Source organism: Oncorhynchus nerka, linkage group LG7, assembly GCF_034236695.1.
Source record: "Oncorhynchus nerka isolate Pitt River linkage group LG7, Oner_Uvic_2.0, whole genome shotgun sequence".
In the NCBI taxonomy this organism is placed as follows: Eukaryota; Metazoa; Chordata; class Actinopteri; order Salmoniformes; family Salmonidae; genus Oncorhynchus; species Oncorhynchus nerka.
Genome location: NC_088402.1, coordinates 66,277,904 through 66,288,906, shown reverse-complemented (window position 1 = coordinate 66,288,906; position 11,003 = coordinate 66,277,904). Strand labels below are relative to the sequence as shown.

The 11,003-nt window shown below is 42.0% G+C and overlaps 1 protein-coding gene across 1 annotated transcript; it reads right to left on the bottom strand.

The window, feature by feature from the left end:
• Nucleotides 1-692: 692 nt before the first annotated feature.
• Nucleotides 693-10,673, bottom strand: LOC115132817 (deleted in malignant brain tumors 1 protein-like). The gene is made up of 11 exons (XM_065021081.1): nucleotides 10,596-10,673; nucleotides 10,070-10,111; nucleotides 9,339-9,665; nucleotides 9,139-9,162; nucleotides 8,698-9,015; nucleotides 8,079-8,408; nucleotides 7,430-7,762; nucleotides 3,065-3,106; nucleotides 2,652-2,969; nucleotides 2,476-2,520; nucleotides 693-2,155 (listed from the first exon to the last, which is right to left on the bottom strand). The coding sequence occupies exons 1-11, from the start codon at nucleotides 10,663-10,665 to the stop codon at nucleotides 2,133-2,135; spliced, it is 1,872 nt and encodes a 623-aa protein (XP_064877153.1). The 5' UTR covers nucleotides 10,666-10,673; the 3' UTR covers nucleotides 693-2,132.
• Between the last annotated feature and the right edge of the window lie 330 nt (nucleotides 10,674-11,003).

Genomic DNA, 11,003 nt, shown 5'->3' with positions numbered 1-11,003 from the left:
CAACTATTGAAAACATTTTGCTCCTGAATGTCATTTTGAAGACTGTTGGGATTTTAAATCTTGCATTATTCAAATAATACTTATTGCAATTGTACATAATGTATTGTTTGGAAAAGGAACAACAAAGAAAGAAACAATACAATTAATGTGCAGGTGAGTTCAAAAGAGGGACTTTACATCAAATCTCCTCATAGTGCAGATATTAATGGCGTGTGCAACACCATTTCCCCCACATATTTTATTCAAATAATTCAAATAATACACCTAGATTTAGCTTTTAAGTAAAACTTACTAAATAATAATAATAAAAAACTGATTAAATGGATTTTAGCACACTTGTGTGAAACCCTATGCCATAATCTTCTACCCTGGTAACTGGCACCTTTTCTAAAAACAACATATTATGAAATAACAAAAAAAAGTCTCAACTGTAGCCATTTATTTCCCTTTATAGTTTATTCACCTAAGCATGACCTTTATCCACATACAATTTTATTTTTCAAATGTTGCTTTTTATGTCAGGATTTAGACATTGTTCTTTGGGAGGGACTAGTTACCCCCTAGTACCCTAATTTTGATGACTTTTTCAAAATGTTGTTACGCTACAGCCTTATTCTAAAATTGATGAAGTATATATATTTTAATTGCAATACCCCATAGTGACAAAGAGAAAACAGGTTTTAGAAAATGTTACTAATTTATTACAAATAAAAAACAGAAATACCATATTTACATAAGTATTCAGACCCTTTGCTATGATTTCCATTGATCATCCTTGAGATGTTTCTACAACTTGATTGGAGTCCACCTGTGGTAAATTCAATTGATTGGGCATGATTTGGAAAGGTCCCACAGTTGGCAGTGCATGTCAGAGCAAAAACCAAGCCATGAGGTCGAAGCAATTGTCAGTAGAGCTCCGAGACAGGATTGTGTAGAGGCACAAATCTGGTGAAGGGTACCAAAAAAATTCTGCAGCATTGAAGGTCCCCAAGAACACAGTGGCCTCCATCATTCTTAAATGGAATAAGTTTGGAACCACCAAGACTCTTCCTAGAGCTGGCAGCCCGGGAAAACTGAGCAATCGGGGGAGAAGGGCCTTGGTCAGGGAGGTGACCAAGAATCCGATGGCCACTCTGACAGACGCCTCACAAGTCTTCAACTTGCAGTTTCATTAAATAGCACCCGCAAAACACCAGTCTCAAAAGTCAACAGTGAAGTGGCGACTCCGGGATGCTGGCATTCTAGTTAAAAAGGTTAAATACTTGTTTTGTTTTTTAATCTAACGATGACCTATTGTTGCTCTCTATTGCTAGAGAAGATGGAGAGGAACTTAGCATGTGAACTTACTCTTATGTGCACCTTGGTGAATATATAGGTAAAATTCCAAATTATTTTGAAGAACAATACAGTATTTGCTTTGATTTAATTAAAGATATTTAATGATAATTCACAATAGACTAGCTTGGGAATAGGACACACAGCATTCTACAAGTAACATAATGTCCTAACCATGAAAGGAACAATACAGTGTTTAGTATAACCAGAAAAATGTCAACAAACTTTTAAAAGACTAAATATCATGAATTAATTGAAATTAAATCCATTAATTGAAAATTTCCCAATGTTTTCTGATTTTTGGGGGAATTGAATTTAGTTCATATACTGATTTGTTAGTTAAAGCATGTGAACACTATACAAACCATTTTCAAAACCTTATGCATATTCATCTTACAGGTCATGTGATTGCATTTGAACAGTATTTGAGTTCAAATTCAGAAGGCCTTTGGTGCTTGGCTGGCCTAGGTTGTTTTCACCTTCTCGGTCCTGCAACTGTGACACAGGATCTTCTTGGCATTGTGTCATTATTGATGGCCATTGTGAATGATACATGAGGCAGAATTTGAAATGGTTCCACCCCACTTTCTTGCAGAAAGCAAGAATTTCCCCTGGCTGGAAATTAATTGTTACGCACTATGGTTTACCACACTGTATTTTAAGAAGTGTGTTTAATTTGCACAGCAGCATGTACCAGCTGGAGAGAGTTGACGACAAATAGAATTAGAACGTACATACAGTGTCTATGGTTAACCCTTGATACTCCTAGACTGTACAGATGAGAGATCTATATGCTTTCAGAAACCTCCGGAACCAGAACCTAAAAATAGAAAACAATCAAATATTGACACATATGCTATGATTTGTTTCACACAGACTTTTACGCAACATCTAGGTATTTGCTAACACTAACTTTTGGACTGGTTTCTGCTTAAAGCCCCTCACATTTGCTGATGACCTTTTTTTAAAGGATGACTGTTCTGTTGTGTGTATCAGGGGTTGGCATAAGTGTTATGTTCAATTACATTACACACAATCAATCAAACATTTATTTTGGGGTGCAATTAGGGTTGAAGATGTCAAAAGTTGGATATGAATTGAATCTGACCCACTGGAATGATGAATAAGGATGTAACTTACCCTGGGTCCATGATGAGTTGAATGGCTGGATGCCTCCAGAAGGACCTGTCAGTGTCAATGAACAGAATATTCAGTTACATTTATTGTCTTGGAGTTACAGTGGTGATGTTAGTACTGTTACCAACATAGACAATATCATGATATCTAAACTTCATGTCATTAAACAGTAATCTTACCAGCGCACGTAACTCCTGCATCTTCATAGTGGACACAGTTATGGTTCCCCAGTCCACTGTGGGGACACTGCAGCAAAGAGTCTTCAGAGCCAGAACAAGCCAGGTCATCCAGAGAGATGGAGTCACTTCCTTCTCCAAACTCTGCAGATCTAAAGGCCTCTTGAGCTTCTCCACAGCCCAACTCTCTGCACACCACCTGGGCATCCCTCAGATCCCACCAATCATCACACACTGTACCCCACTGGCCAAAGTGGAACACCTCCACTCTACCAGAGCAGTTGTTGGTGCCGTTGACCAGACGCACTCTGCAAGTGCTATCTGTAAAATACAAGAAAAGCTGTGAAGATTAACAGATACTGGGATTGTTGTTGAGTTGAAAACTTTGTAGATGGAATATGAAGAGAATACATTACCGTAGGTCCATGTGGAGCTTTGCTCGATGTTCTCTGTAGGACCTGTAAAAAAGATACAGTACCTGTCTGAACTCCATTTACTACGTTTTCTGATTTATTCAAATAAAAACGTTTTTTTTTTAAATGATTTAATTTTACCCCATTTCTCTCCCCAATTTCGTGTTGTAGTAGTTATTATCTTGTCTCATCGCTACAACTCTCATCGCTACAACTCCCGTACGGGCTCGGGAGAGACGAAGGTCGAAAGCCATGCATCCTCCGAAACACAACCCCACCAAGCCGCACTGCTTCTTTAACACAGCACGCATCCAACCCGGAAGCCAGCCGCACCAATGTGTCGGAGGAAACACTGTGCACCTGGCGACCTGGTTAGCGTGCACTGCGCCCGGCCCGCCACAGGAGTCACTGGTGCACGATGAGACAAGGATATCCCTACCGGCCAAACCCTCCCCAACCCGGACGACGCTAGGCCAATTGTGCATTGCCCCACGGACCTCCCGGACGCGGCCGGCTGCGACAGAGCCTGGGCGCAAACCCAGAGTCTCTGGTGGCACAGCTAGCACTGCAATGCAGTGCCCTAGACCCCTGCGCCACCCGAGAGGCAAATAAAAAAAATGTAACGAACGAGGTGTACATATGCTTCATGAATTTTGCATGGGTATTGCAAGGAACAAATACAGGCCCTCTATGCACATATTGATAAACAAGATCCAAAATTGGCAGTGGGATTTATATCCATGAGAAATTGTTTTGTTTATATGAATTCAAATCAAATCAAGTGAAATTTAATTTTTCAAGTGCCGAATGAATTTGGGGGCGTGCTCGGTCCTCCTTTTCCTGTTGTCCACAATCATCTTCTTTGTCTTGATCACGTTGAGGGAGAGGTTGTTGTCCACCACACGGTCAAGTCTCTGACCTCTCTATAGGCTGTCTCATCGTTGTCGATGATCAGGCCTACCACTCTTGCGTCATCAGCAAACTTAATGATGGTGTTGGAATCGTGCCTGGCCGTGCAGTCATGAGTGAATAGGGAGTACAGGAGGGGACTGAGCACACACCCCTGAGTTGCCCCCGTGTTGAGGATCAGCGTGGCGGATGTGTTGTTACCGACCCTTACCACCTGGGGACGACCCGTCAAGAAGTCCAGGATCCAGTTGCGGGAGGTGTTTAGTCCCAGGGTATTTAGCTTAGTGATGAACTTTGAGGGCACTATGGTGTTGAACGCTGAGCTGTAGTCAATGAATAGCATTCCCACCTAGGTGTTCCTTTTGTCCAGGTGGGAAAGGGCAGTGTGGAGTGCAATAGAGATGTTCTCATCTGTGGATCTGTTGGTGCGGTATGCAAATTGGAGTGGGTCTAGGGTTTCTGAGATATTGGTGTTGATGTGAACCATGAGCAGCCTTTCAAAGCATTTCATGGCTACAGACGTGAGTGCTATGGGTCGGTAGTCATTTAGGCAGGTTACCTTAGTGTTGGGCACAGGGACTATGGTGGTCTGCTTGAAACATGTTGGTATTACAGACTTAGACAGGGAGAGGTTGAAAATGTCAGTGAAGACACTTTCCAGTTGGTCAGCGCATGCTCGGAGTACATGTCCTGGTAATCCATCTGGCCCTGCGGCCTTGTGAATGTTGACCTGTTTAAAGGTCTTACTCACATCGGCTGCAGAGAGCGTGATCACACAGTCGTCCGGAACAGCTGATGTTCTCATGCATGTTTCAGTGTTACTTGCCTCGAAGTGAGCATAGAAGTTATTTAGCTCGTCTGGAAGGCTCGCGTCACTGGGCAGCTCTCGGCTGTGCTTCCCTTTGTAGCCTGTAATAGTTTGCAAGCCCTGCCACATCTGACGAGCGTCGGAGCCGGTGCAGTACGATTCAATGTTATTCCTGTATTGACGCTTTGCCTGTTTGATGGTTCGTCGTAGGGCATAGCAGGATTTATTATAAGCCTCTAGGTTAGAGTCCCGCTCCTTGAAAGCGGAAGCTCTACCCTTTAGCTCAGTGCAAATGTTGCCTGTAACCCATGGCTTCTGGTTGGGGTATGTACGTACAGTCACTGTGGGGATGACGTCCTCGATGCACTTATTGATAAAGCTAGTGCCTGATGTGGTGTACTCCTCAATGCCATCAGAAGAATCCCGGAACATATTCCAGCCTGTGCTAGCAAAACAGTCCTGACCGAGTCACTGGTGCGTCCTGCTTTAATTTTGCTTGTAAGCAGGAATCAGGAGGATAGAGTTATGATCAGATTTGCCAAATGGAGGGCGAGGGAGATCTTTGTACGCGTCTCTGTGTGCGGAGTAAAGGTGGTCTATAATTGTTTTCCCTCTGGCTGCACATTTAACATGTTGATAGAAATTAGGTAAAACTGTTTAATGTTTCCCTGCATTAAAGTCCCTGGCCACTAGGAGCGCCGGCTCTGGATGAGCATTTTCCTGTTTGCTTACGGCGGAATACAGCTCATTGAGTGCGGTTTTAGTGCCAGCATCAGTCTGTGGTGGTATGTAGACAGCTACAAAAAATACAGATGAAAACTATCTAGGTAGATAGTGTGGTCTACAGCTTATCATGAGATATTCCACCTCAGGCGAGCAAAACCTTGAGACTTCCTTAGATATTGTGCACCAGCTGTTGTTTACATAAATTCATAGGCTCCTGCCCCGTGTCTTACCAGAGGCTGCTGTTCTGTTCTGCCGATAGAGTTTATAACCTGCCAGCTGTATGTTCTTAATATCGTCGTTCAGCCACGACTGGGTGAAACACAAGATAATACAGTTTTTAATGTCCTGTTGGTAGGATATACATGCTTTCAGTTCATCCCATTTATTTTCCAGCGATTGAACGTTAGCTAGCAGAACAGAAGGCAAGGGCAGTTTAGCCACTCGTTGCCTGATCCTCACAAGATATCCCAATCTCTTTTTGCAAAACCTACGTTTCCTTTTCCATCAAATCACGGGGATCTGGGCCTGGTTGGGCGTCTGTAGTATATCCCTCGCGTCCGACTCATTGAAGAAGAACTTCTCGTCCAACTTGAGGTGAGTAATCCCAGTTCTGATTTCCAGAAGCCCTTTTCGGTCATAAGAGACGGGAGCAGCAACACTATGTACAAAATAAGTTATGAACAACGCAAAAAGACAAACAAAATAGCATGGTTGGTTAAGAGCCGATAAGATGGCAGCCCTGCCCTCTGGCGCCATCTTCCTTTAGAGTTAACAGTGTAAATGTGACGCACACAATTAATCACAAACTGATTTTGGTGTACAATAAGTTTTGATGACTCACATAAATTGGATATAAATTGAATGTGACCCACTAGAATATTGAATAAGAGTTTAACATACCTTGGGTCCATGATGCGGTAAATGGCTGTATACATTTTACATTGGTTTTGCATAAATCATAGTTCTATAAAGGCAAAGGCAAAAGACGGCAACCTTGCCTGGTTCCTCTGCTCTGAAGGAATCATTTTGATAGGACATCATTCGTGAATATGTCATTTGTTTTTTCATGAATGGGTTTGATCCAGTTAATAAAGTAAGACCCCATATTAGATTGATCCGATATTGCAAAAAGAAAATAAGAAGGTCCACACTGAGTTAAATGGCTGGATATCTCCAGAAGGACCTGTCATAGAATTAGGTTTTTCATCTATTTTGGTGTTACAGTGACACTAGTACTGTTAACAACTTATACAATATCATGATGTCTGAACTTCATTCCACCAAACATGTATCTTATCAGTGTAGGTCTTCATAGTGGGAACAGTTTTGGATCCCCAGTCCAATGTGGGGACACTGCAGCAAAGAGTCTTCAGAGCCAGAACAGGCATCCATCTGATCCCAGTCATCATCACACACTGTACCACATTTGCCAGAGTGGAACACCTTCACTCTAGCAGAGTACCGGTAGTTGTTGGGGCTGTTGACTATACGCACTTCAAAGATGCCATCTTCATGGTAAAGGTAACACATATATTTACTTGTCTTTGACTATGTTTACATGCACACAATACTAAGATTAATATAATAGTTTGATTAAAATGTTTAGATGCTTTGCAAGAATGATCACCCTTACAATCTGGTTTATATAGACACATCTGATAATTCGGCTACCTGACGGGACTTTGGAAAATGCAGAAATCGCCAATCAAAATAAAAGTTCCATCACAGTGACCATATTATTTTTGGGAAGCCTATTGGATCTGAGTTTGGGCATATAAACTATTTCTAAGATGCATACTTTCATATTTTCCGAACTTACTTTACTCGTGCCAAAGAGCGAGTCTGGCGCTGCTCGTGATAGCACATGCACAGATGAAATAACCTGCAGGTACCCTGACAACCCTATTTTCCCCAACCTTTCTTACCTGCACAGATGACTCCTGCATCCTCATTATGGTCACAGTTGTGTACCCCTGGTTCATTTCCGATGCAGTCTTGTAATGATTTCTCTGTGCCCTCACACGATACATCATCCAGAGTGATGGGTCCTGAGCCCTGACCAAAACAGGCTCTACCTGGGGCTTCCTGGGCCATCCCACAGCTCAGTGCTTGACACACCACCTGGGCATCCTTCAGATCCCAGTCATCATCACACACTGTACCCCACTGGCCAGAGTGGAACACCTCCACTCTACCAGAGCAGTTGTTGGAGCCACCGGCCAAGCGAATTGAAGGTCCAGCTTTGATAGGTAAATAATCTGTTTTAATGTTAACAAATTTATGCATCAGGCTGTGGAGATTATTGTGTAGTGTGCAGACAAATGAATGTACTCACTCTGGTGTGAACCTGCAATCCATAGGGAGGAACATGAAAAACAAAGAGTTGTTGCATATACTGTATGTTACCTTGAAAAGCGTTATTAATAAATAAAGCTAACTGTGCCTTAAATTAGCTGAAATTTGTAGTAGCTGTTTAGATAAAACTCAACCGAAGATTACAGTTTTGCCCATAAACTACTTTCAGGGTCAGGAACCATCTAACAGTAAAATACAGAACTTCCCCTTTAATCTCACCTGAGCAGACCACACTCGCATCCTCAGGATGCATGCAGTTATGCTGACCTATCGCCTCAGAGGGGCAGTCAAAGAGAGTGCCTTCTGTGCCAACACAGGCTATGTTGTCCAGCAGAATGGGAATGCCAACTCCCATACCAAACCAGGCCTGTCCGGGGGCATCCATAGCCCACCCACAGCTGAGCTGTCTGCAGACCACGTCAGCGTCGCTCACGTCCCAGTCATCATCACACACCGTACCCCACTGCCCCGCATAATACACTTCCACCCTCCCTGAACACTGATCAGGACCATCCACCAGCCGGATCAACGGGCCATCATCTGGGACCACTGGAGAGAAGAGTACATTATTTTAGGTAGTCTCAAGGCTTGGTTCCTCAGTGCAGTATATGTTTGCTTTGTAAGGACCATTCATATTGTCAATTTGAAGTTTTATGGAATTTATCTGACTGTTTCTATTTTGGGTCCTCTTGTTCTTGAATTGAATGTGAGGAAAATATTAAATAATGAAAAGGTGCGTGAGATATTGTGAAAAACAGGTATTCAATTCTCCTTAATTAATCTCAACATGAACTATTTTATTCAATTGAGCTTACTGCATTTGTAGGCTTAGACTTACCCATCATGCAAGTTACACTGGCATCTTCATCATGGCCACAGTTATGGTTTCCTATCCCTCCTGAGTTGCATTCCAGTAAAGATCCCTCACTTCCCATGCATGCCACATCGTCCAATAGGATTGAGCCACTCCCCTCACCAAAGTAAGCCTGGTGAGGAGCCTCTGTGGCTGGTCCACAGCTCAGCTCCCTACATACAACTTGGGCATCTAGGAAACCCCAATTATCATCACAGACTGTCCCCCAACTCCCATCATGGTAGACCTCCACCCTTCCAGAGCAGTGATTGGGACCATCAACTATGCGCACTGTCAAGCCAGCTGTTAAAAGGAAGGGAAAGTGAGAAACACATTACGGCCATTAACGTTTTGTTTTTCAAATACGTATTATGACTTGTTCTGCAACTGAAACATAAAGTAAGGAATACTTTTTTTTTTACTCACAATGGGAGTCTGAAGGGGATTGACCTGATAGATGGAGAAAGAGAGAGAGAGAGAGAGAGAGAGAGAGAGAGAGAAAGAGAGGGGGGGAGACAGCGAAAGAGAGAAATGGTAGCATTAAACAAGCCCCTAGTTAAAGTTGGTAGTTTAGATGCATCTTTATAGCAAATTCAACCACACTTATAGCAAATTCAACCACTCACCTGACTGACCCTCACATATCACTCCTGCATCCTCAAAGTGTCCACAGTTGTGTGACCCCAGTCCATCTGAGCTGCAGCTAAGCAGTGACTCTTCATTCCCAGAACATTCCACATCATCTAGCCAGATCTCCCCCTTACCCCCGCCAAAGTGGGCCTGGTCCAGGGCCTTCTGGGCTGCCCCACAACCCAGTGCTCTACACACTACCTTGGCATCCAGCAGGTCCCAGTTGTCATCACACACTGTACCCCACTGGCCTGCATAGTACACCTCCACCCTGCCAGAGCAGTTGTATGGGCCATCCACTAAACGTACTCCTCCAGCACTGACTGAGGCAAATAGAAAATAATTGTTTCGTTAAGTCCCACGTTAAGGGCTCTATTCAATCTGTATCGCTGAAGCATTACAGATTGTGCACTAGAAATGTAAAGATAATTTCCGATTCAGCAGACATATGCAGCGTTTACAGTAAATGCAGTCTCAGCTAATGCGGAAACATTACCTTTAAATTTTAATCACGCTGTAATGCTGAACTACCGCAATACGGATTGAATAGAGCCCTATTTAGACACTTTGAGTATTTATATGATAGTCACACAAAGAGGTACTTTAACTACAGTGTATGACTGACATCATGTAATTAAAAGTATTTATGGAGATTAAACTTGCCAACAAACTCAATAACAGAACTTATTAGAAGTCTATGGTCTCAGTGCTTCATTATTATACTTACGTCTGTCTAGAACTCGAGATGCTCCTTCATTGGAGCAAACAACTACATGAGAGGAACATAATGATAAAACATACAATAAGTTAAAGATGTTATATTTTATAGCCTTGTCAAAGGTTATGTGTGTGTGAGAGTTGATAGGAGGTGGACAAGTATGTGTTTCAGTCCTTATTTGCTATTAGTTAACAGATTAATTGGAAAACAAATTAGACCAGGATATTAGTAGTCATATACTTCACAGTGCTGTTTCTGAACATTCGCAAATCAATATGGCATTTATACAACGAAAATGTTAGTGAGCAGAGTCACCATTGTGGATATACTCAATAATATTAAATAAATAATGATTTGCAGAGAACCTTGCACAAAACTACTATATGAAATCCTAGAGCCCTGTGTAGTACACAAAATATGAATTGTGTTTTAAGTATTTTGTAAAACACACTACTTGTTAACATGGGACAAACATTTTCATATATAGTTAACATAAATATTAATGTATGGTATTGTTAAAATACAATTTGCTCACCTGCAATCACAAATGCTAGGTACCACTTGCACTTGGGTGTAAGATTCATGATCAAAGTTGAGAATGTCATGTATGAGCCTTTTTATAGCCATGTTTTGTTACCTTTTGTTGTGTGTCACCTGATTTCCTCAAAGAGGAAAACCGATATCTAACAAAAGGTGGCATTTATGTATCACTGAATACATATTACATAACACCAGTGAAGACTACTATTTGAAAAGAAACCACATAAAGGTATCTTTTCTGGGAATAAGAGTAACACACCATTTATCAAAACAGAATACAAGCTTTCTGTGCTGGTTGCTCTATTGATTTTAGGCTCTGATTAAAGGAGAGCTCAACAATGAGGGGACAGATTTTAACAGCTAAATGAAAGTTGTCGGGTTATTTAATAGCACGTGAGAATAT